Below are 26,579 nucleotides of genomic sequence, written 5' to 3' on the forward strand. Positions count from 1 at the left end.
CAGGCATGGTGGCACACCTGCACTCCTAACATTTTCAAAGGCAGGAGACTTGCTTTAAACTTAAGGTCAATCTGGGCTTCATAGTGATGTCTCAAAAACAAACAATAAAGCAAAATCAATCTCAAGTCCAGCTACTTGAGAGAGGGCCCAGAGGTTAAGAGCACTGACTGTTCTTCCAGAGGTCCTGAGTTCAATACCCAGCAACCACAAGGTGGTTCATAACCATCTATAGCGAGACCTGGTGCCCTCTTCTGGTGTGCATGCACATATGCAGACAGAACAATGTATAAATAAATATATACATCTCTAAAAAAATTTTCAAGCACAAACTTACTTGCTTCTGTTACCTTTGAGCCATGGAGTTCAAAGCCAGGACTGCAGAAGAGCAGCACCAAGCCTGGTGTTCTCAACGACTTGACTCTCACCCAGAAGGGGGTTCACATCCTCCCTTAGTGAGATCTCTGCCGCCTTGGAAACCAGGCAGATATGTAAAGTGAAAGTTAAGAAGTCCAAGAGCCAGGTGTGGTGGAGCACCCCTTTAATCCCAGCGCTTGGGAGGCAGAGGCAGGTGGATCACTGTGAGTTCGAGGCCAGCCTGGTCTACAACGCGAGTCCAGGACAACCAAGGGTAGACAGAGAGACCCTGTCTCAAAAAAGAAGTCCAAGGACTGGTCCACAAGGAGCCCCTAACAACAGACTCGCTTACTTCCATCTGCTACAGCAGCCCAGGGTGCACTCTGAAGTCTGTTAAGTTTTAGGTGGGTAATTGTCCCATTTCACTGTTTCCAGTAGTTGAGGGGTGGTGAGACTTTCATTAGAAGACAGACACTCATAGGCATATCCACACATGGTCCTATTTATTATCTCGCTTGCACTGACTTACCAGACTCAAAAATTTCCACCAGACTCAGAAAAAAAAGTTTTTTGTGAAGAAGGAAATATCTTAAATACTCACTTAGCCTTTGTTCACACTGTTCCATTGTTTTTTCTATGATGCAATGCAGTCAGCTCACTCTGCATAGCCTCTATATAGACTTGCCATTAACAAATCTCCCAGCCAGGGCCAGGCATGGTGGTGCATGCCTTTAAGCTCAGCACTTGGGAAGCAGAGGCAGGGGGATCGCTGTGAGTTCGAGGTTACCATTGGGCTAGACTCCCAACTCCTACCTTTCTTTCAGGCAGAAGATAACAGAACCCGAGCTTACTGCTGCTCAGTTTGGATGCTCTGGAGCTGTGCTGCTTCCAGTACAAAGTGCAGCCTCTAACAGTCCACGAAAACAGTGTGCCAGTGCACTGGATGACAGCAGATACAAGGGGCAACTGCTAGTTCAATATGAATTTATCTGAAATGCTAATGGAGTAATAGCAAGAACACTACCATTACTGCAGGCCTTAAAAAGACTTGTTTGGCACCCATCCTCCCACCTACCCCAGTGGGAACGAAGAGAGCCTTGTGGAGTGTCTGCTAGGTCCACGCCACTCAGTGTCAGGTATTAGTTGTATTCTACCCTCACTGAACAGATGGAAAATGGAGGGTGAAGGCTGTCTATCTCAGTACAGGCTCTCTCATGGACATACCCTAGACCCTCAGCTCCATGACACTGTTTAATTCTTTAGGTTATGGTAGTTTTTTGTTTTTCCCTCCTTGCATTCAGTTATCTGTGTGCATTTATCTGCCACATGTGAATTTGTGTGCATATCCATGTGTATGCTAGTGTCTGTGCGCATGTGTGGAAGACAGAGGTCAACTGAAGCCATCCACGTACCTTGCTTTGGAATAGTATTTCTCAGACACCCCAGGCTCACTGATAAGGATGCAAGGCCCAATGGCCCTCAGTTCCACTTCCCCAGTGCAGGGATTACAAACTAGGGCTGACATGCTGGGTTTTGTTTCCGTTTGTTTGTTTGAAAATGTGGCTATCTAGGATCAAACTTGAGTCCTCATGTTTCTGTGGTGCTTTGTAGACTACATGATCTCTCCAGCTCATTTTTTACCCCTCAACAGGCTTTCTCTGTGTAACAGCTCTGTCCTGGAACTTGCTTTGTAGACCAGGCTGGCCTCAAACTCAGAGATTCACCTGCCTCTGCCTCCCAAGTGCTGGGATTAAAGGTGTATGCCACCATGCTTGACTTAATTTTCAATTTTTTACATATACTGATATTTTTCCTGCATGTATATGTGAGGGAGTCAGATTCCCCTGTATCAGGAGTTATAGACAGTTGTGAGCCGCCATGTGGGTGCTGGGAATTGAACCCAGATCCTCTGGAAGAGCAGAGCCATTTCTCCAGCCCAATTTTCAATTTTTTAAAAGACATCTCTGGTCTGTGTTGTAGCTACTGACCGTGTAGTGACCTCATCTATGGAAGCAACCGCACCCAGGTCCTGGTACCCAGCACAGGTCACAAAACAAACAGGTATTTTCAGATGGCTTCTTTTGACACTTCTCTGCTAACGGCTCGGAAGTGTACATATTGGAGTCTTGGGGACATTCAGAAGTTACTCCTTACAGCAGCACTTCAGATACAATGGCCAGTTGGCCTGCTGCTCTTCATGAAACTTTGACAATAAACCTTTCAAAGAATGCAGAGCAGGAACAACTCATTTCTCCCTCTGAGCCCTTTTCCTTTCCATGAGGTTGTTAGCACGCATGACACAAGACATTCTGAGGCTGTTATGTCATACACACAGGGTGCAAGACGTTCTGAGGCTGTTACGTCATGCACACATGGTGCGAGACGTTCTGAGGCTGTTATGTCATGCACACATGGTGTGAGACATTCTAACAGACCAGGGTAGGTCTCACATTGGGGAGACTCCCAACACATCTCTGTAGAAATGAAGAGCCAGATCTGGGGACAGGGTGAGAGGTAACACACTTTTTTCACAGAGCTGTCACACAGTGTGTGACTGTCCTCAGAAGCAGGCATGGGAAACCAGACACTCAGCTACGGCAGGAAGCTGGGGGGTCTCTGCCTGATAGCTTTTAATGTCTTTGAATGTGGCAGGTGGTCAAGCGCCTTTTCCAGAATAGGCCAACGAAGACAAGTCCAGTTTGGTGTTTAAAGCCTCAGTCAGCTCCCTGGCCAGCAGCTCGTGCAGAGACATGCCATCGTGGGAGTATACCCAGTTCTTCCCTGTCCAGTCATAGCGCTTGGGGCCACTGCAAAACAAGACAAAGGCATGGCAAGTCAGTGAGGGTCCTCTTCAGGAAAGCCACTGTGTTTGGATTAAGTCAATCTACAGATCTATTTATGTATATAAGCACGTATGTATGTATGTATCTGTCTGTCTTTTTTGTTTTGTTTCTCTTTTTAAAAAATATTATTTATTTATTTATCATGTATATAGTGCTCTACCTGCCTGCATGCCTGCAGGCCAGAAGAGGGCATCAGATCACATTATAGTTGGTTGTGAGTCACCATGTGGTTGCTTGGAATTGAACTCAGGACCTTTGGAAGAACAGCGGAACAGTCAGTGCTTTTAACCTCTGAGCCATCTCTCCAGCCCTTGATTTGTTTTTCAAGATGGGGTTTCTCTTTGCAGCCCCTGCCTTTGCCTCTTGAGTGCTGGGACTAACAGTGTGCGCTTATCTATCTATCTTTGAGACAAGAGTCTTTACGCTGTATCTCAAACCTGGGTCCAGGTAACCAGGATCTCATTTATGTAGCCAAGGCTGGCCTTCAACTTATAGCGCTCTCCTATCTCAGCTTCCTAAGTGCCGGGACTAGAACAATCAGATTTGGCTGGACTGGATCTTAAAGGTCCCACAGGGCAATGGTTAACAGCTCACTGTACAGCCTATGACTCTATTGCAAGTGGTGGGAAGCTCATAGGGCAGGGCCTAGCAGTGGCGGTGGCATGCTGGGTCACTGGCAGTGTGCCTTGAATGGAGATTATCTCTCTCTGCTTCCAGATGCCAGGGAGCAGCTGCCCCCCCCCCCCCCATTCCTCTGCTTCTGTCTCACTGCAGGCCCAAAGGTGACAGGGACTAAAGTCTCTGGCACTGTGAGCCAAAACAAATGCCTCCTTCTTTCAATGGCGAGCTATCAGAATCCACAGAGCTGCCTGCCACCCAGAGACTGACTGCAGCTTGACAGTGACACGCAGTGATGTGACCTTCTCCCTTTCTCCCTCCCCCCGCACCCCTCCCCCCCAAGACAGGGTTTCTCTATATGGCTACATATATCCAGGCTGTCTGTCTGGAAAAAGCCAAAAAAGAAAAGAAAGCCAAACCAAAACAATAAAAATTCACTAGGCATGGTGGTATAGCCTTTAATCCCAGAACTTGGTAGAGAGAGGCTGGCCTGGTCTAGACAGTGAGTTCCAGGCCAGCCAGGGATACAAGGTAAGACTCTGTCTCAAAACCTAAGCCAAACTAAACCAAACCAAACTTCCTTCTTTCAACAGGGTCTCATGTAGCCTGAGCTAGCCTCGAACTCCTTATGTTGCCAAGGATAACCCTGAACTCCTGATTTTCTTGCCTTTACCTCTCAAGAGTTGGGATTTCTGGCATGCTCCGTAGTATCTAGCTACAAATGCTTTTTCTTTATTAAAAACTAAATCTGTGAATCTAGAGCTTCATCAGTGTGTCCCCATATATGATCATTATCTGTTGCTGCGTCTCCTCTATTCTCTAGGCCAGGAGAAGAAGGACTTTGAGATGTGGTTTTTTACTACCTCCCAATAGTGCCACCTTTAAGAAGAGTGGCTTACTGGGAGTTTCTTAGATCACTGGGATGTGTCCCCAGAAGGGAGTGTGGGACCCTGTTTAATCTCTCTCTGTTTCCAAACTGGAGAAGAGACATTGCTGCTACACAAGCTCCCATCATGGTGTGCCACTGTACAAGAGGCCACGCCAGTGTCCCTTGCATCCCTTTAATCTTGGACCCTGAACTTCCAAAACTGTGAGATAAGCCAACCTTTTCCCTTGAAAAGTAACTTGTCTCAGGTATTTCGTTGAAGCAATGTGAAGCTGACTAATATATAGTACTGTTGGCAACTCTGTAGCTGCTTCTTGTCAAGATTTGTTATTCCAGATGTATAAGACCCATGTCTCAACTCTACCTCCTCATGGCCTGGGAAACAGGGCAGATACAGTAACAGGTAATGATGGTATATGGGGACAGCCTGATGACGGTGACAGAGAACCCTGAGAGGTCATTAACGGGGACACCCACGGCCACCTAGAATACTCACGAGAACTTTCAAAGCCGGGCTAGAAGAGCAGGGATAAAGCTCAAAGATAGACAGTGCTTGAGGAGTCCCAGCATGTGCAATGTTTCTGCTAGATCCCCAACACCACAAACCCAAGAGAAGCCCGATGTGAGGTGGGAAGGCAGTCCCCTGGGGGCAGAGGGAAGAGATGGGACGTATCATTGTAGGTGTAAATATATGGAGGCTTTTAAATATTGCCAACCAAATGCTGGAGCTTAGACATGTGCCAACAATATAGAGCAAAGGGCAAATGAATGGGTGGGGCTTCTGTTAAAAGGGCAGAAACCTCTGAACACAAAGTATCCGGCCACATGAAAACCAAACCAAAGCAGAGGAAAGCAACGGACGGACGTTCTCTGGTCCTGCATCCCAGCCCTGCTATCAGATAACCAGGTAGAGTTTGAACAACTCAAGATCCCTCCACATTGCCCATGGCTCTGAGCCTTCAATATGTCTTCTTCTAGCCAGGCGTGGTGGCACACGCCTTTAATCCCAGCACTCAGTAGGCAGAAGCAGATGGATTGCTGTGAGTTCGAGGTCGGCCTGGTCTACAAAGCAAGTCCAGGACAGCCAAGGATACACAGAGAAACCCGGTCTTGAAAAACAAAACAAAACAAAACAAAAAAAACCAAACAAAAAATGTCTTCTTCAGTGGTGCTGCAGAGTCTTAGCAAGTTTAGTGTGAAGGCTCTCTCTGTGGGCACCTCTGCCATCTCCAGACTACGTCAGGAGCAGCTATATGCTCAGCAGTAAGATCTTAGTTCTGAGACGCAGGCTGCCTGCAGGCGTACCCAGCTATTCCTTCAGCTGCGGACACATCGATGGAGCAGGCCTGAGCATGGGGGTCCTGGAGTTGCCACTAAAAGTCACTGTCCCCTACCACAGAGTCTGAGCCCAATTCTGCCATCAGAATTACCGAGACCTCCAAAATAGGCCAGGAGTTAAAGTTTAACTAACTTTGAGGACAAAGTACAAGTTTCCTCTCTCTCTTTCCCTTCTGTTTTGGGAATTGAATCCGGGGCATATAGATTACTGCAAGCACTCCACCACAGAGATACACCCTCAGCCTTCAAAGTAGCGTTAATTTTTTTTTAATCCCATGTAAGTGCCACCATATCTAACAAAAGTGGCATACACACACACACACACACACACACACATATATCTCCCTGCCTGGCCTGGGACTCACTAGGACCAGGTTGGTCTACTCACTTTTGCAACAGGGTCTTACATGATAGCTAGCTCAGACTAGCATTTGAACTGGCTATGCAGCAAGGCTGGCCTTGAATTACTGCCTCTGCCTCCTGAGCGCTGAGACTATACATATGCAACACTAAGCCTGGCAAAACGTATCTTTGTCAAGGGCGAGCCAGTGATTTTTCTTTAATAGAGAAAAACTGTCTGGGCCAGGTTCGGAAAAGTTTTTGTTTCAGGTCCTGTCAGCACCCTGATGCCAGAGGGTAGCAACCAAGTCATCAATGGGGAGAAGAGTTCATCTGGAAGCACACCTTCCTGCTGAGGCAGACAGCTGGAAAGCCATGGCAAAGCCAGTGACGGACACACTCTCAGATGGTCCCCAACACTGTATTCCAGATGAGAACACCCTTTACAGATCTTGACTTCCAAACATACCTGGAGGGAGAAGATAACCAGATTTGCTTGTTGGGGGTCTGCTTGTTGATCACATAGGTCCCTAGATCCCCGCCCAGCTTAATGGTGAGCACGCCGCCCTAGGGGGTCAGGTAGAAGAAAGTGTGAAGAAAATAAGATTAGTTATATCATATATATATATATATGTTACATACGTGTGTGTGTGTATGCATTTGTTCATAACGCAATGTCTTTCATGTATCTAAGGATATAACACACCATTAAGAAGTGGGGGCTGTGCCGGGTGTGGTGGCACAGGCCTTTAATCCCAGTGCTTGAGAGGCAGCGGCCAGCCTGGTCTACAAAGCAAGTTCAGAACAGCCAAGGCTACACAGAGGAACAAACAACAACAAAAACAAACAAACAAAACCCCAAAAAGCAAAAAAAAAAAAAAAAAAAAAAAGAAATGGGGGCTGCATGGGAGAAAGCCAACCCCTGACACGATTAAATGTTACTCTGTTATGCTTGTAGACGGGAGCCTTAGACAATTGTCTCCTGAAAGGCTCCACCCAGCAGTGGATTGAAACAGATGCAGAGACTCACAGGCAAACACTGGGTGGAACACAGGGAGTCTTGTGGAAGAGTGTGTGTGTGTGTGTGGGGGGGGGGGGGGGAGCGGTAGAAGAATCCAGAGGAGACAGGAGCTCTACAAGAAGACCAACAGAGCTAACCAACCAGGACCCAGGGGTGCTTGGGGAGACTGAGGCACCAACCAAGAACCGTGCGTGGACTGGACCTAGGGTCCCTACACAGCTGAAGTTGATGGGCAGCTCGGTCTTCATGTGGGTCCTCTACTAAGGGGAGTGGGGCTGACTCTGACATGGGCTCTGTTGCCTGCTGTTTGATCACTTCCCCCTGGTGAGGGCACAGGGCAAGATCTTGTACTCAGTCCTAATGGAACTTGATGTGCTAGGGTGGGCCAGTGAGGAGGTGTCTCCCTTTCTGAGGAGTAGGGGGAGGGGGATAGGGGGAAGAGGATGGGAAGGTGGGATGCGGAGGAGGGAGGGAGTGGGTTACAACAGAGACATTAAGTGTATTAAAAATAATAAAATAAAATGTGAGCCAGGCTTGGTGGCGCATGCCTTTAATCCCAGCACTCAGGAGGCAGAGGCAGGCGGATTGCTGTGAGTTCAAGGCCAGCCTGGTCTACAAAGTGACTCCAGGACAGCCAAGGCTACACAAAGAAACCCTGTCTGGAAAAATAAAATAAAATGCGGGCTGGGGATGCAGCACACTGGCAGTACATGTTCAGGCATTTGGGTCCAGTGCTTGGCACCAAAACAAACAAAAATCTACACTCAAAGCTAGGAGCTTGTATAGTAAAAATATTACTTCCAGGATCAGAATGGGTCAGTGTTGATGAATTATTAATAAGGGTGGCAGAGAAGGACCACAAGGAGAGAGAGGAGGAGGGAGGAAGAAGGGAGCGGGTCAGTACGGGTTAACATGAACTAGAAGCATGTGGCCGGGAGGAGCTTGCTCTGAGGACTGGCATGGGAGAGAGCAGCAGCCCGGATGGAAAACATGTGCAAGCATTTATGGAGAATTTGGCTGGGAAGCAGACAAGATAGCTTAGGGGATTAATATCTGTCCAGCATAGTGCATTAAGGCTTATTAAAAATTTAACAAGTTTCAGCCGGGAGGTGGTGGCGCACGCCTTTAATCCCAGCACTTGGGAGGCAGAGGCAGGTAGATCTCTGTGAGCTCGAGGCCAGCCTGGACAGCCAAGGCTACACAGAGAAACCCTGTCTTGAAAAACTAAAACTAAAAACAAAACAAAACAAAAAAACCTCCAAAACCGAACAAGTTTCTGTGTCTTTTATTTATATAATAGCATGATAAGGAAAAACTGCTGATTTAATTAATATTAATAGAATAATTAATTCATCCACATATGCCTTAAATTATATAAATTGATATTTAATATTAATAAATCATCAAGAGTTTTGTTTTATTTATGTGTGTGTTCTGTTCAAGTGCATGTGCATGAGTGCCCTTGGAGGCCAGAAGACACACAGGACACCCTACAGCTGGAGATACAGGGTCCGTCAGCCACCTGATGTAATGTAACGTGGGTGCTGAGACTGAAACTCAGACTCTCAGATGGAGCAGCAAGTGCTTAACCTCCGCGCCATCTCCACGGCCACCCGAGTGGATCAACCCTAATACCACGTGAAGCTCATAGTGCTTTCTCTCTGCCTGTGTGGTTGCCAAGAAAAGAAAGGCTACGGGTCCCTGAGACCTCAGCAATGATACATGGGACAGCTAGGTTGCTGCCATCCACGCCAACCATATGTACAAATGCAGACTAAACTCTCATAGCGTCTGCCCAAGAGTTAGAGCTGACAAGCCCATTATGAAAACACGGAAAGAAAGAGGGTGTGCTGGCAAAGTCTGTATGTAATGTCAGTGTTTGGGAGGCTGAGGTGGGAGATTTTGAGTTTGAGGCCAGCAGGCCGCACAACAAAATGCTACACACAAAAAAAGAAAGAATAATATCAAACAACCGCCTTGTTTGTCATAGAAGAGCAGGTGGAGCAGCCCCAGCCTACCTGTATTATTTCCAGACCCTTCCCAGGCATCCGACGAGTGCTCGGAGACCCCATAAGGCTTTATTTTTCTCTAAAAAGCCTTGCATTCTCAGAAGACTGGCCAGTCCATTTTTGCCCAATAAACGAACATTTAAATTTGAAGACACTGAACAAAGAAGCCCTTCACTTCCAAGGGTTTAGTCTCTCTAGAATGGCAGATATGAAATAAAGGGATAGGAACTAAGTGTAGTCTACAAGTCCCCTGCGTTCCCTCTAGCAAGCAGGTGGGAGCGTCTCGCAGCCCAGATGCATCAACAGCTCTGTGGAGTGCTCATCCAATCAGGAGTCTTGGAATGATTCTCTCTGCACAGCCTTACAAATACAGCCAGCCATTTAAAAAAATACCGAGGCTGGGACCAATAATAATGTAACTTATAGACCGAGAGAGGGCACTAGTGAGCTCTCTCCTCTCTGAGATAGGAAGCCCAGGCAGGCAAAACAACTTACATTTGTGCCTCAGTTTCCCAAGTACCAGGCATGTGCCACTATGCCCTGGCTCTTTCTCTTCTTCCTCTTTTAAAAAAAGATTTACTTATTTATTTTATATGAATGCCCTATCTGCATGTACACCTGCAGGCCAGAAGAGGGCATAAGATCACATTAAAGATGGTCATGAGCCTCCATGTGGTTGCCAGGAATTGAACTCAGGACCTCTGGAAGAACAGATAATGCTCTTAACCTCTGAGCTATCTGTCTAGCCCCCTTCCTCCTCCTCCTCCTCTTCTTCTTTAGCTTTTCGAGACAGGAGACAGGGTTTCTCTGTGTAGCCTTGGCTGTCGTGGACTCACTTGTAGATCAGGCTGGCCTCAAACTCAGAGATTCGCTTGCCTCTGCCTTCCTGAGTGCTGGGATTACAGGCATGCACCATCACACCAGGTTTTTTTTTTTTTTTTTTTTTTTTTTTTCTTTTTTTCCCAGCACTTGGGAAACAGAAGCAGGTGGATCTCTGAGTTCGAGGTCAGCCTGGTTTACAAAGTGGATCCAAGACAGGCAAGGGCACACAGAAAAACTGTCTCTAAAAATGAAACCAAACCAAACCAAACTTTTTTTTCGGATTAAAACAAAACAAGTAACAAACAAACAAACAAAAACCCCCAAACTAGGGCCGAGGCTGTGGCTCCACTGGGAGATACACAATTCAAGGCTTGGACCAGGCTTGATAATCCCAGGTCTCTAGGAGGTAGAAGAGTATAAATTCAAGGTCATCCTTGGCTACATCTGAGGCCAGCCTGGGCAACATGAAACACTATCCAAAAAAAACCAAGCTACACCAAACCAAACCCTAACCCTGATAGGGACGTTGGGCACACAGACAGAATAACCACAGCAAGACCCTCAGTAGACTCACTCAGCCTGCCTGAGGCTGTGCCCCTTTAATACAGTTCCTCATGTTGTGGTGAATCTCAACCGCACTGTTAGTTATTTTTATCACTACTTCATCACTTATTACTACTGTTACAAACCACAATGCATTGTTGGAGATAGAGTTTTTGTTTTTTGCTTTTGTTTTTCGAGACAGGGTTTCTCTGCATAGCCTTGGCTTTGTAGACCAGGCTGTCCTCGAACCCACAGTGATCCACCTGCCTCTGCCTTCCCGAGTGCTGGGATTAAAGGCATGCGCCACCATGCCCGGCCATTCTCTCTTTTATCTTTGAAAAAAAAACACATTAAATTTGCTCGTAACTAAGTTACACAGGACAATAGTATCGAGTCCGTTCACACTGTTGCTCTAGAGCCATTCAGAAACATCTCCACCTTGCAAAACTGAAAGTCTGCACACATTCAGTGTTAATTCCCCCAAGCACTGTATTTATTAGATGCAAGCCCTCCCCACCACCACCGCAGCAGGTCCTGAGCATGTGGCTCTTGACCCCACCATAAAGTTTCAAGCTTCCCACTATGGGCTATCAGATTCAATGAAACCATACACTCATCTCTGACTTAACCTATCCATCGGCAATAACTGTCCGTGTGTTCCACCCTACATGCTGAGGCCTGAAGGTCCAGCACAAATGCCAAGGACTGCCTAGCTCTCCAGATGTGACTTCCAAGTCCACACTCCTTCCTGGCCAGCCTGGGTCCTGCACAGGTCCTGTCACTCTGGTCTGGCTCCCAACATCTGGTTTACCTGCTCTGAGACTTCTCAACTACGCTTGTACCTGGACCCTACTATAGTTAGTGACTGACTACATAGGGACTCTTAACCCCTGCATCCTCAATTTACTCTTTATGATCCCCAATCTTTGGAGGGATCCCGAGTGCATGTTATTTAAACAGATGTGTGCTCCAAAATAAAAAACAACCAAGCAAAAAACTACCTACAGGAGACCTAGTTCCACAATGCTTAAGCTGTCTTTTAGCATCTTCCCTGAAGTCTCTCTTGTTCCAGGACTTGTTGCAGGTGCCTCTGGGAAGGTTATCTGGGGCTCTCCACTTCGCAGAGTCCCTGAGGCTTCTCCTGCTTTGAACTATTTCAGCATCGGCTTGTGTGTGAAGGAGCCTGTCCCCTGGCCCTCACTTCCATTATTTTGAGTCCCTAAGAGGAGGTGATCTGTGGCCAGACTCAGTCAGCACCCATATTCTTCCACCCAAACGCAGGATGGGTGTAAAAGTATTACCATATTTTCCAGTGTATAAGGTGACTTGGCACATAAGACGACCTCTAACTTTTCCAGTTAAAATATAGAGTTTGGAATATACTACCCCTCTTCCAACACACACGCTGTGCAGCAGACTTGGGCATGTGTCTATTTGCAGGCAGGCCACAGACAGCCAGGCTCTTTATTAAATACCAGCAGACAGCCAGTGCCAGCCTACACTGCCCCTTTAAGGTGTGCTCCACACCTCGAGGTACGGGAAGATGTGTGTAGCTTGTTGCTCCTGCTTCATACTCTCCACACAGAGCAGGGAATCGGCCATGGTACACCTCGCTATATGTGCAGGACATATGAAGCCAGGGGAAGCAAGCTGCAGGTAAGTATCTGGCATATAAGACAACCTCCGACTTTGGCATGGATTTTTCGGGTGGAGGGGTGGTAGTTTAAAAAGTCACCTTATATGCCAGAACATACGGTATATTTGTGGATGAATGAACCAGTGGATAAACAGTGACCAAGGGGACCCTGTGGTACTATCTGCCAAAGTGAAGGGCAGGGTTGCCAAGGCAGAGATCACAAAGCTCAGCTCTTTTTACCAGCCAGGGTACTGTAGTTAGAATTTTACCCCGGACTTTTAGCTATTCCCAAGACTAGTGACAGGAGGGAATAAAGCAGCTGTTATGCTGGCTTACCAGAGGCTTTAAGATGTTTAGAACTGTCTGCAAGGCTGGGTGTGGTGGCGCACACCTTTATCCCAGCACTCAGGGAGGCAGAGGCAGGTGGATCTCTGTGAGTTCAAGGCCAGCCTGGTCTACAAAGTGAGTCTAGGACAGCCAAGGCTACATAGAAAAACACTGTCTCAAACAAACAAACAGCCAAAACAAAACAAAGACACACACAAAGAAACCCGAAATAAACAAAACCAAAAAATTGTAAGTTTTGGGGCTGGAGAGATGGCTCAGAGGTTAAGAGCACTGGCTGTTCTTCCAAAGGTCCTGTGTTCGATTCCCAGCAACCACATGGTGGCTCACAACCATCTATAATGTGATCTGGTGCCCTCTTCTGGCATCTAGGCATACATGCAGGCAGAATAGTGTATAAATAATAAACAAATAAATCTTAAAAAAAAAAAAACAAAAAAACTGTAAGTTTTTAGTTCCCTACTATTACTCTTTGGGAGTGTGGCTACATTTACACTCAGGGGAGGGGACAGTATGACTCAGACTTTCCTTGCTGTGACAAATATTTGAGAAAACACAAGGAAAGATCTACGCTGCTTCTAGTTTCCAAGTTTTCAGTCTATGGCTGGCTGCGCTGTTTCTGGGCTGTGGCACGGCATGGTACCACACTGGTAGGAGGATGTAGTGGGGGAGCTGCTGCTCCTCATGGCTGCCAGGAAGCAGAGGGGAAAGAGGCCAGGGACAAGGCACACCTTCCAAGGCATACCACCAGTGACCTATTTCCTGCGACCTCCTCAGCCTCCGACCCTCCACTAGCATCGAATCAATTCTTCAGTTAGGCCAGGGGCCTCAGGATCCAGTCACCTCCCAGGGACACCTACAGCTGGTCTTTAACACATGGTTCAAGCCACAGTGGAGAGAAACAAAACAGGAAGCAATTGCTAAAGTACAGTGACCAATTGGAGGAGACTCTCGCACCAACCGACCAATCAGAGAACCAGTCCCAGCGGGCCAGGCATACTGAATGGTGCCAGTGAAGATGAAGCCCGCCCCTGCAGAAACCAAACCTACAAAGACTGTTGTTGGCTGGGCGTGGTGGAGCATGCCTTTAATCCCAGCACTTGGGAGGCAGAGACAAGCGGATCGCTGTCAGTTCAAGGACAGCCTGGTCTACAAAGCGAGTCTACGACAGCCAAGGCTAACACAGAGAGACCCTGTCTCAACAAAACAAAACAAACAAACAAACAAACAAAGACTGCTGTCACCTAGTCACCTGTAGAAGTAGAGACGGATAGGCACATGGGAGATGTCATGTTGAGCTAGGCACCTTCACATACACTTGTCTTCTCATTAAGGAATAGAAATAATGAAACTAAAAGTTTTTTTTTTTAATTACCATTTTTCTCCCTATCACTTTGATAGCCATCTGTCCTCCATAATCCTACAATTTACTCCAAAATGCACACTTCATGACATTTCCTGGTATTAATGAGTTGCTGTCAAGAGGATTAACCTCTGCCCGGATTGGGAGTGTTGTGGTGGTGGGGATCGGTAAAAAAAAAGAGATATTTTTCTCCCAATGCTAAAAGCCTAGGCAGACCTGAGCTTAGACTGCCACCTGGTGGCCAGCATGTAAACTTCCTTAGGTTCCCGGTGGCTGGGGTATGCTGCCTTCATCCAATTCAGAAGTTCTCAGCCACAGGTTAGAATTACAGAGAAGGTCTGCAAATCCAGTTTCTCACCGAAGGCACATTTCACACTATTAAATCAGAATTTCCAGGGGCTGGACTTAAGGATGCACATTAGAATTCCGGGTGAGTCAGTCTGTGGTGGTGCACACTTTTAGTATTAATGGATCTCCTCCAGGCCAACCTGGTCTACAGAGTACCAGGACAGCCAGGGTTTCATAGAGAGATCCTTGTCTCAATAAAGAAACAAGGAAGCAAACAAAAATAAAAAACCGCAGAACAGGCTGCTTCTTACAGGAGGACACAGCTCTCAGATGGAGTCTGGACGTTCCTGGGCAATTGTGCCTGCGTAGGGGACAAGCACTTAGCTCAGGGCTTCCCACAGGGACACTGCCCGGCTGCATATTGCATACTGTTTTTATTCTTCAGTCCTGGGGATTGAACCCAGGGCTTCTCCCATGCTGGGTTAACGGCTCTTCCCTTAACTGAACTACCCCCTGCACCCTGCACCCCCACCCCGGGAATCTGTCTTTAAACAGGAGAGGCTCAGAGATAAAGTGACTTGCCCTAAGTCCTTGGCAGATCTGGGCTGTCACATGAGTCCTGTCACATGTTCCTACTACAATCTATGCTGTGGGATGGGTACGGCTGCTGAAGGCTAGTCCTTTTAAATTAAGTTATCATTATTCTGAACGTGTGTGTCCGTGTCACTCCCACAGCATGGTGTGAAGTCCATTTCTCCTCCTGCCTGCATGTGGGTGTGAGGATGGCACTAGGGTTATCAGGTTTGGAGGCAGCAGCTTTACCCACTGAACTCTCCTCCAGCCCCCCTCCTTCACCCCAATTTTTGAGACAGGATATCACTATGTAGCCCTGGCTGGTCTGGACCTCACTATGTAGACCAGGCTAGCTCTGAACATTCAGTGGCCCTCCTGCATCTACTCTAGAGTGTAGGGTTACAGCTGTGCCCCATCAGGCCTGCCTGGAGGGCATTCTTAATTTTCGTCAGTTACAGTTAATTTTGTGTATGAGCTCCACCCCCCCCCACGCCCCATGATTTCTCTGTGTAGTCCTGGCTGTCCTGGAACTGGCTCTGTAGAACAGGTTGGTCTTGAACTCACAGAGATCCTCCTGCCTCTGTCTCCTGAATGCTGGGAATAAAGGCATGTGCCACCACCAGTTGTTTTTGTTTTAAAATGCAGGTTCATCTGTCGCCTAGGCTCTCTTCAGCCTTGCTACCTTGCTAAGATGACCTTGAATTTCTAATCCTCCTGCCTCTACCTCCTGAGTATTAGGATTACAGGGACATGCTTCCATGCTTCACTTTACAAGGTGCTGGGGATTGAACCCAAGACTTTGCGTATGCCAGGAAGCATTCTACCAACCGAACTACATCTCCAGCCTAAGTTACAGTTTTGTTGTTTGTTTGTTTGTTTTCGAGACAGGGTCTCTCTGTGTAGTCTTGGATGTCTTAGACTCCTTTTGTAGACCAGGCTGACCTCCAACTCACAGCAATCCACCTGCTTCTGCCTCCCGGAGTGCTGGTTTTAAAGGTGTATGCCACCACGCCCGGCCGCTAAGTTAGTTTTTAAGGAAAAAACAGAAAATAAAGAAAGCCAAGAGGTACCCCAAAGGAGACATCATAGTCTTCCAGGGTATAGGGCTTGTCTGCAAGGTCTTCAAAGAACTCTGCCAGGGCGTCCAGCGTCTCCTCTGCCAGTTTTTCATAAGCCGTCTCGTCTAGAGAGCTGCAGGAGGAAAGAAACCCACCAGGGCACTGTCACCGACTACACAATCATAATACATACACACAAATGGAACAAAAATGCTCTCCAGCAGAAGTAACCAGCTAGCAATATGGAGTGTGAATGAGACCCAAAATTCTAGGGGCCTCGACAGCCCTGCTCCGCCAGCCGCCCTGCTCCGCTCTGTTTCTCTAAGCCTCTTTTCCGGTTACCTTTCCTTTGTCTTGAGACAGGGTCTGGCCAGGTAGCCCTGATAGGTCTAAGCACACAGCAGCACTCCATCTTGCCTCAGCCCCAAGGGTGTCGACCCTGCAGCCTAGCTTATTCATTTGCTGTCCATTTATATTTTTATTCAGTTTTAAAATGAGGATTGAGTTTATATCATTTTAAAAAATGATTTATTTTTATTTTAGGTGCATGGTGTTTTGCCTGCATGAATGTCTACGTTGAGGGTGTCACCTTCCTTGGAACTAGAGTTGCAGACAGCTGTGAGCTGCCATGTGGGTGCTGGGAATTGAACCAGGGTCCTCTGGCAGAGCAGCCAGTGCTCTTAACGGCTGAACTATGTCTTCAGCCACTTATTTATTTATTTAGTTTTTTTTTTCGAGAAAAGGTTTCTCTTTCAGCCCCTTATTTATACTTTTAAATGGATGGAAACTATCTAGCGTGTACAGAGCAAGAACTTTACGTTGCACGAAAGGAGTAGGGAGAAGTGGCCTCTTTTCCAGATGACTACCACCCCTGGGGCATCTGCATCTACCTAGTCTTTTCTGTGTTCTTCTGGACTATTTTCAAATTTCAAAAATATAAGGATGAAGTACCTTGTTTTGTTTTTCTCTGAGACAAGGTCTTCCTAGGTGGCTCAGATTGGCCTTGAGTTTATGATCCTCCTGCCTCAGTTCTCCAAGCAGCTGTGATTAAAGGTGTGTATGACTATGCCTAGTTCACCACATTTTCTTTATTTTACGCATCTGCTTTTCCTGGCACTGAGGTTGTTTTTTATTTATTTTGTTACTAGTTTCATTGGGCAAGACACAAAGTGAGAAAAACATGTTTGTGTGTGTGTGTGTGTGTGTGTGTGTGTGTGTGTGTGTGTGTGTATGAAAATGAACTAATCCAGAATACAAATCAATAAAGAGTCCAATAGAAAAATGGATAAAACACTTGTACAGATTTCATAAATGATAGCTAAGTGGCCACCAAATATGTAAAAAGAAGGTTAACTTGCCTAACACTTTAAAAAGAATATTAACAAATATTCATGAAAGAGATATGTCATAAAAGACACAGGACGAGGGGCAAGCAGGGCTTTCTGATGCTGCTGATGAGCAAGGCAGAGACCAGTCACTTTGGAAAACCACTGGGCAGTACCCACCGAAGTTGAGCAGATGCGCAGCCTGTGACCCTTCAGGCCCCCTCTTGGGAGCAGGCACAACAGGAATACATTCCTAGTGCCACCAAAGGACATGCATTGTTTTAGCATGGTTAGGTTGAAGCTATCTCATAGCACTAAACTGGAAAATGCCCGGGCAAACAGATAACAGGAGATAAGAATTTCACTGAGCTCCAGCTATGGACCACCACCTAACAAAACAGAATTGTCTAAGACCCTGAGAGCAATATGGATGGATGTCACAAATAAGACAGTGATGGGATGGAGCCTCATAGAAACATATTGATACTCAGCCACACAGCCTGTGTATAAAGTAAAGAACCATGCAAACGAAGTCAGGCTGCTGCAAATCAGAGTGACAGTTACAGCAAAGGGGTAACGACTTGAGGGAGCAGCGTGCCTGCCCATACGGAGGCTACCCATAGTTTCTCTCCTAATTTGAAGATTTACTTATTTTATAGCATGTGTATGGATGTTTGCTTGCATGTATGTATGTGCCTGTGTGCGCCTGGTGCCTGCAGAGGCCAGAAGAGGGAATCAGATCCCATGGAATTAGATTATGGATGATATGAGCTGCCACGTGGGTTCTAGGAACAGAACCAGGGTCCTCTGCAAGGGCTGCAAATGCTCTTAACCACTGAGCCATCTCTCTAGTCCTTGGTATTCTATTTCTTGGCCTGGGACTGATTTCATAGTTACATATTCTCTCTCTCTCTCTCTCTCTCAGTAGTTTACAACTCAGCTCTTGGAAAATTATGCAGCTGAAAATTTATGGAACATTTCTCTATAGATACTGTTTGCCAATTTTTGTTTTATTTTATTTTTTTATTTTTTCAAGACAGGGTTTCTCTGTGTAGCTTTGGCTGTCCTGGGCTCACTCTGTAGACCAGGCTGGCCTTGAACTCACAGAGATCTGCTTGCCTCTGCCTCCCTGAGTGCTGAGATTACAGGTGTGTACCACCACGGCCAGCAATTTTTATTTTTAATTAAGAACTTTTCTTTTGGAGACAGGCTTTCACTGTGCAGTGTAGGCTGACCCTCCTGCTCCTGCTTGCTGACTGCTGGGACTGCAGGAATACACCATCAAAATCTAGCCTATTTTTCTAATCTAAAACAATGCTGTAGCAGAGCATGGTATACCCATAATCCCAGCTGACACAGTCCCTGGGGCTGAGGCAGGAGGGTTATGAGTTCAAAGCCAGCCTGGGCTATACAGAGAGACTCAGTCCAAACAGACACTCACCACCCCCCCCCCCCAATTCCTTAAGCACTGCTATGAACCCATAGAGAGGAGTTAATAGAAGGTGCTGGGAGCAGGGGCAGGGAGGGATGAACTGACTTAATGAAGTGCACAAAGGCTCTTTCTGCAGTATCGAACATGTCCTGGAATTAGTGGTGACAGTTGTAGAAGCCTGAATACGAACACCTCCAAGGACTTTAATGGCATCTGAATTATGCTAATAAAACTACTGGGAAGTGGCTCGGCAGGAGGTATGAGCGAAACAAGTGTAAGGGCCTGGGTTCCATCCCCAACAACAAAACGAAGAACCATCCTGCTGTACCAGGCCTTCTTCTGTGGGCTCCTGTGCTCCCGTGAGGGTATATACATAGTCATGAGATAGTCACCGGGGCAGCGCCAGTACCCGAGAGCCCAGGGACCTACAGCGAGACACCAGTGGCTGCTGGGCACTAGTGGCATCTGATCCATCTTCTATCTAGCCCATCCCCTTGCCAGGGCACAATAGGGACAGGCTATGGGATTGACCAGAGTGCTAGGAGTTGCTCTCTAAACACAGTGGCTGATCTGATAGGCTGTGGTGGACATTTTGAGGGTAAAATGGAGTGAAGAGAAGTCGGTTGGAGTGTCTTGAGGAATTAAGGACAGTAGGAATACTCTTTTTATAAAAAAATAAGTGCATTTATTCCTTATTTATCTTTTTTAATTTAAATTTTTATTTTTTTGGTTTTTTTGAGACAGGGTTTCTCTGTGTAACCTTGGCTATCGTAGACTCCCTTTGTAGACCAGGCTGGCCTCGAACTCAGGTTGATTCGCCTGCCTCTGTCTCCTGAGTGCTGGGATTAAAGGTGTGTGCCACCATGCCTGGCTTATTCCTTATTTATTAGAACATGCGTGTGCACGTGCCGTGGCTTGCATGTGGAGGAAGAGAATAAGTGTGTGTTCCCCCTTTCCATGTGTTCCACAGATCAAGCTCAGGCTGCTAAGCTTGCAGAGGAAATGCCTTTCCCCAGGCGCCATCTTGCTAGCCCAGGTGGAATATTCTTCTGTTTGGTGACTCTTTGCCGCTTTAGTAGGTGCAAACAGTGAGCCAGGAGGCCGCTGGAAGGAACTAGATGGAACTTCGGGTTTAACAGTTGCTAAAGTTGGAAGAATCCAAGGAGAATCTAAGCTTTGGAACACAGAAGGCTTCTGGTAAGCCAAAACCGTGTGTGTGTGTGTGTGTGTGTGTGTGTGTGTGTGTGTGTGTGGTGAGGTAGAAGGAGCATGACTGTTGCACCAACTGTGGTGGTTTGAATGACAAAATGGCTTCCATAGAGTCATAGGAAATAATATTAATGGAGATGTGGCCCTGTTGAAGGAAGTGTGTCACAGGGGTGGAGTGGGATTTGAGGGTTCAGATGCTCAAGGCAGGTCCAGTATGTCTGTCTTCCTGCTGTCTGTGGATCCAGATGTGGAACTCTCAGCTGCTTCCTGAGCACCTGGTCTGCCTGCACGCCGCCATGCTTCCCTCCATGATGATAATGGGCTAAACCTCCAAACAGTGAGCCAGCCCCAGTTAAATGGGGGCTTCTTCCTTTATAAGAGTTGCCATGGTCATGGTGTCTCTTCACAGCAACAATGTCCTAACTAAGACACCAGCCAAATTAAAAGTATTATGAATACCGCTGAACATGACTTGGGGAACTTGCCCTTCATGCAGACAGCTGGGCATGGGGGATACAAAGGAATAAGGCAGCTGGACTCCTCCAGGTAGGAAGACATTTGGATAAGGGTTTGGCATACTGGGCGGAGAGTAAGTAAGCCAAGAGCCTCTTAGGTGTTTTGAGGAAAAGCCATTACAAAGAAGAGTCTGTGCCAGGTGTGGTGGCACATGCTTTTAATGCTAGCACTTGGGAGTCAGAGGCAGGCGGATCTTTATGAGTTCAAGGCCAGCCTGCTCTACAAAGAGAGGCCACGACAGTCAAGGCTGTTACACCGAGAAACCCTGTCTCAAAAAACCAACCAATCAACCAACCAACCAACCAAACAAACAAAGAAAAGAGTCTGGCCTAAAAGAATTCACTGGACCCTTAAAACAGTCTGTGGAAGTAGAGTGTTGTCATCAGACAGTGGGTTCTGATGGCTGCTTGCCTCTAAGGAGAGCGCGCTTCCCACTGCCTTCCTTATATCTGAAAGGATGATGAGCAAGGGGCCTCACCCTAGTCTGGGCCAGGGATTCCTGGTCTGCAGGGCAGAGCTTGCCCTAGGTTGCCGAGCAGATATCCACTGTTGGCAAGGCTGCCGTGAGGATAATCAAACAGCAAAGGGGCAAACTGAGGCAGTGGTGGTGATTCCATTGGGAATCCATTGCGCTTTTCTGAAGACACTTGCTAGCTTTTGTTTTTAGTTTCCTTATACAACTGAGCTTGGTCCATGGGAACCAGGGTGAGAGACGAGAGCCATTTTTAGCCCTTCAATGCTTCCAACTCTTCCTACCAAATGGAACCTGGGCAGGATGATCTAACCTAGACAATAAACTATGAGATAAGAGCTAGCCTGGGGGGCTGGAGAGATGGCTCAGAGATTAAGAGCACTGTCTGTTCTTCCAAAGGTCCTGAGTTCAATTCCCAGCAACCACATGGTGGCTCACAACCATCTACAATGAGATCTGGTGTCCTCTTCTGGCATGCAGACACACATGCAGGCAGAATACTGTATACATAATAAATAAATCTTAAAAAAAAAAAAAAAAAAAAAAGAGCTAGCCTGGAGGAGGGAGGCAGGTTCCCCAACTTGTGTCACGGTGAAAAACTAACCTTGAACAGCCTGGAGAGGCATTGCCTTTGAGATCTATTTGTTTTAGAGGACCTTCCTCATAGGACACTGGACCCTAAGTATCCAACAGTAGGGATGAACTAAAGGAAGCCTGGGATGTCCACCCGGTAACATAATTCACTAACATGGTTGTTAGTGTTTTGAATAGGTTTAGTCCCCATAGATTCATGTGTTTGAATGCTTGGCCATACCGAGTGGTACTATTAGAAGGTGTGGCTTTTTTTTTAGAGGAGATGTGGCCTTGTTGGAGGAAATGTGGCTTTGTGGAGGTGGCTTAGAGGTCTCATGGGCTCAGGCTCCGCCCAGTGCAGAAGATAGTCTCTTCCGGGCTGCCTTCGGGAGACAGTCGCCTTCTGCTGCCTGTGAGTCAAGATGTAGAACTCTAGGCTCCTCCAGCACCTGGTCTGCCTACACGCTGCCATGTTTCCCTTTATAAGAGTAGCTGTGGCCATGGTGTCTCTCCACAGCAATAAAATGATAATTGAGATGATGGTAGATGCTTAGTGATACAGAACAGTGTCACTCAAAAGAGTTGTTCCCAGGGAGATTCTATATGGGGAGAGAGGGAGGAGAGGAAGGAAAGGGGGAAGAAGGCATGCCTGAGGTGGAAGGTGTTTTCATCTCACCTTGGGTTGTCCAACGTCCCCGAGTTCCTTAAATGTATGACGCAGACGCTCTGCTCTTTGATGTTCAGAATCTGATCGAGGCAGCAGAGGTTCAAACTCTAAAAGCCAAAGTTAAGAACACTAATTACCACATCTTAGTCTGCTCTGATCCAGTCTACACGGTTCACAGGTGGGCACGTCTATATGGACAGTATCCAAGCACAGCATCTCAGGAGCAGGAATGAGGAATTGCCCCCACCCCCCACATTTCTCTGGGGGTTCTCCCACTCTCTGCTAAGCTTTTGCCTTCTGACAGGACAGTCAGGAGACACAGGGAGCTCTCGGAATTTAAGATAAAACAAAATCTGGTCCTCAGGTGCTGTGGTGGTTTGAACAGGAATGGCCCTCATAGACTCCCGTGTTTGAATGCTTTGTCACCAGGAGGTGTGGCCTTGTTGGAGTGGGCGTGTGGCCTTGCTGGAGGAACTCTGTCACTAGGAGAGTCTCAGATGTCTACTCTCTTCCTGCTGCCTGCTAATCCGCATGTAGAACTCTCTACTGCCTCTCCGGCACCATGTCTGCCTGAGTGCCGCCATGCTTCCCGCCATGATGATAAGGAACTAAACCTCTGAACTATATATAAGCCAGCCCCAATGAAATGTTTGGCTATAGTGTCAATTCCCAGCAAAAGAACACTAAGACAGTTGTGTTGGCTGCTTCTTAAGTGGCTGTGGCTGTGTAGCACCAGACAGACCATCTCCCCAGGGTGGTGCTATGGCAAGCTGATCAGGAGATTTGGTGGCTTACCAGAAACAGGGAAGCATGCCAGTGCTCCTAGAATTTGACTAAAGGGGGTGGGGGTCGGGGGGAGGCATCTAAAAATGGCAAGAGGCTGAAGTCCAGAAAAGAGCTGTCTAGCTGAGTCTGATGGAGCCTCTCAGCAGGGGGTGGCCTGTTGCTTTTTCTTAGTCCTTAACTGCTGGGCATTGGGCAATGGCGTGTGTGTGGATTATAACCAGATGAGATTGGGTAGAGGGCCAGAGAAAAGCATAGTAGTATTAGCTGAGGTGGCAGGTGTGTGGGGGTGGGGTGGGGAAAGGTGATGGAGTGCAGCGGAGGTGGCCACAGGGCCTGTAAAGCAATCTTCATGACTTTATTCTGGCAAGGCAAGAAGTTTTAATAAGATTTACAGCATCAAAATGACACATGCAAAGGGTCAGAGACGGCAGTGAGCTCAGAAAAGAGGAGGCAGAGGATCACAGCTGGAAGTGAACAGAGAGGTAGGAAAAGGGAGGCAGCACGCTCCAAAAGATGAGGCTCTAAAGGGGTGACAACAGTCTTGATAACTGCTGCTCCAGCGACCACCTGCCCCACAGTAGTTGCTCTCTCTTTAAAAAAAAAAATTATTTATTTTATGTATATGAGTGCTCTATTTGCATGTACACCTGCAGGCCAGAAGAGAGCATTAGATCCCAGTATAGATGGTTGTGAGTCACCATGTGGCTTCTGGGTATTGAACTTGGGACCTCTGGAAGAGCAGACAGTGTTCTTAATTGTTGAGCCATCTCTCCAGCCCCCCTAGAGTAGTCTGTCTGCTTGGCACTGCGCTGTCTTTAGCTTAATGGACTCACAGAGTCCATTTTTCATCATCATTCTCAAAATCTGTGTGTGTGTGTGTGTGTGTGTGTGTGTGTGTGTGTGTGTGTTGTGTATGGATGTAATGGATATATACAACATGTGTGCAGGTGCCCTTTGAGGGACAAGAGGGCACCTGATTTCCTTGAACTGGAGTTACAGAAGGTTGTAAGCTGCCTTTTGTAGGTGGCTAGGAATCAAACCCAGGTCCTCAGTGTTCTTAAATGCTGAGCCATCTCTCTCCAGCTATTCCGTTATCAGTGCCATCAGGAGCGGGTGGCCCTATAAAGTTCCTAGAGGGAGACAGGTGAGGTCCCTGCAAGTCTCAGGGTCATAACCATCAAATGATTGATGCATAATCTTGTTTGGTATGTGTTTCTGTTTCAAGACACTTTATTTAACATATATTATTGATTCATTAATTTTGAACTTGGAGCAATAGCACTTACCCTGCTGGAGTGAAGCATGTCGCACACACATTTTCTTTGTAAGGCATGTTACAATCTCACCACACTTACTATGGCTCTAGGCTTGGGGACCACTTTCAAACAACAAAGACCAACAAGTACATCAATGTGACAACACATGTGACAGCGGAAGCAGGCTGGGAAGCAGAACAGGGCACAAAACACCAGGGGAAAAGTGTTTGAGAAAGTGTAGGTCCCGGGTCCTGCCCTTCAAATCCTGGCTGTTTCTCTCTGGCAGTCGCTTTTCTGTTTGCTTTTAAATTTTCTTTCCAGTGTTAAGGAAAGAACTCAGGACCTCTTGAAGGCTAAGTGACTACCCTATCATGAGCTATACGGCTAGCTTTATTTTGTTTTGTTTTTTAATTTTAAGGACAGAATCTCATGTATCCTGGGGTGGGTTTGAACCTGCAGACGATACTAGCCCTCAGCCTAACTCCATCTTTGTCCACAGCTCTCCCTTTCCTAAAATGCTCTCCCAGCTCCCTTCTTTGGCATCTACCACATACCTCTCTGGAAAGTCTCTTTATCCCACTGCCATCCTCTGGGCCATCTTTATCCCACTGCCATCCTTTGGGTCATCATCTTTTCAAGTCGTGGAGTAAACGGATTTTGTTCTTGCATCTCAAGGAACCAAGAACTTATCTGAAGTGCTACGGCCCTTGTGAATATAGTTTAATTCTCCCGCCAAAATCGCAAATTAGGTGTTACCCTTTAATCTCTCCGGAACAGAAAGCCAAGCCCCGTCCCCCAGGAGCTAGGGTTCCCCAAGGTCACAGGGCTCCTTAGAGTCACGGAGTCAGAACGTGGAACCGAGGTCTCAACACTTTCCAAAAGCTGGAGTCTAGAGCCCTGCTGGTACCCCTGTGACTCCCTGTGAAGCCAGCTTGGGGTACACAGCCAATTCTAGGCTAGCCTTGCTAGTCCCACACCACGAAAAAGGCAACTGGCTCACGGAAACCCAGGCCTCAGCGATTCAGCGTGCTACTTTCGGTGAAAGCACAGTAATAAAACCGCCTTGGCTGCACTCGCTGAACACGGCTGTGCTAATTACTGAAGCTTGTCTTTTCAAAGGACCAGACCAGCTTCTAGACAGCACAGACCCCCGTGGGCACTCATGCCCACAGCCAAACACAGAAGCCCGCGCAAACGCCGCGCCTGCCCTGTCCCCCCCCCCCGCGCGCGTCCTCCCAGTGCGTCCCGGCGCGTGCGCGCTGCGCGTCCCCGCGCGTAGGGGCGGGCGCGGCCTGCGCTCCGGTGTGCGGCCCCGCGGCGCGCGTACTCACGGCTTGGCGGATGGCGCAAGCCGCGTTGGTTGTGACGTGTAGGCGTCGGCGGCCGCAGGCTCCGATCGGCTCCCTCCCGCGCGGGGTCCCGACCGAGGCCGAGGCCCGGGACGCCGTCCAGGGCAGCAGGCCCGCGGCTGTGCGCCTTCCGAGCGCCCACATGCTGCTCCGGCTCTGCGGCCGCTCCGCCCCGCGCGAGCACTCGGTGGCGCCACCTGGTGGCCGTGCCCTGCAAGCGCCGCGGCCGGACTCCTCCGCGCAAGTCCAGCACCACACCGTGATACATTTTCTGTGCCAAATTCGGAGCGCATCTTCGACCTTATTTACTAATAACCATTTTACAGAACGACAGTGGGCGATTCTGGAGATACACTGAACAAAATAACCTTCTTTTAAAAAACTTAGTTCTAACAGCTACATCTGCCTGACAATTTAAAATTCCGCGTCTCTTAAGCGCTACAAGTACCAGGCTGAGTGGATGGAGGAGGCCACGCCCAGCTGAGGAGCTATTGGCTGCTGATGGATGAGGGGCGGGTCAGTTTTCTTCTGGGACAGCTTTTGATAGGCTATCCTTGATCCAGTAGGTGGTCCTACAGCCCGGCATCTACTGGCTGCGGACTCAGGGTTAACAACAACAACAACAACAACAACAACAACAACAACAACAACAACGTACCTGAGGCGTGGTGGGGCAAGTTTTTAATCGCGCACTTGGGAGGTAGAGGCAGGCAGATGGAGTTTGAGACCAGCGTGATCTACATAGTGGTGGGTGGTTCTGTAGGAGTTGGCAGTGGCACCTGGGTTTGATCAAAAACACACTGCATATATGTATGGATCCTGAAACAACAGTAGGAATAATGACGTACCCAGCTGCCTCTTGGATGAAGAATAGTCAGGACTGATGATTGGGTCTCCTCGTAGCTTCATTTCAGCAGCTCTGTCAGCTTCCTCACACCGCCGGCAGCTAGCTCTCCGG

General features: G+C 47.6%; 1 protein-coding gene across 1 annotated transcript; it reads right to left on the reverse strand.

The window, feature by feature from the left end:
- Positions 1–2,740: 2,740 nt before the first annotated feature.
- Fxn (frataxin) lies at positions 2,741–25,783 on the reverse strand. Its single transcript, XM_051146269.1, has 5 exons — positions 25,604–25,783; positions 22,240–22,337; positions 16,049–16,169; positions 6,848–6,945; positions 2,741–3,161 (listed from the first exon to the last, which is right to left on the reverse strand). The coding sequence occupies exons 1-5, from the start codon at positions 25,763–25,765 to the stop codon at positions 3,011–3,013; spliced, it is 630 nt and encodes a 209-aa protein (XP_051002226.1). The 5' UTR covers positions 25,766–25,783; the 3' UTR covers positions 2,741–3,010.
- Positions 25,784–26,579: the final 796 nt, after the last annotated feature.

This window comes from Acomys russatus, chromosome 5 (assembly GCF_903995435.1).
Source record: "Acomys russatus chromosome 5, mAcoRus1.1, whole genome shotgun sequence".
Classification (NCBI taxonomy): domain Eukaryota; kingdom Metazoa; phylum Chordata; class Mammalia; order Rodentia; family Muridae; genus Acomys; species Acomys russatus.

Bases quoted from the DNA above. Each gene is read 5' to 3' on its own strand.
- Fxn (XM_051146269.1), bottom strand. From the start codon at position 25,765: ATGTGGGCGCTCGGAAGGCGCACAGCCGCGGGCCTGCTGCCCTGGACG. The intron at 16,170-22,239 runs GTGAGATGAAAA...TTCCTCCTGCAG, and splicing joins GGGACGTTGGACAACCCAAG to CTCTCTAGACGAGACGGCTT. The intron at 3,162-6,847 runs GTATGTTTGGAA...CTTGTTTTGCAG, and splicing joins TGGTTATCTTCTCCCTCCAG to TGGCCCCAAGCGCTATGACT.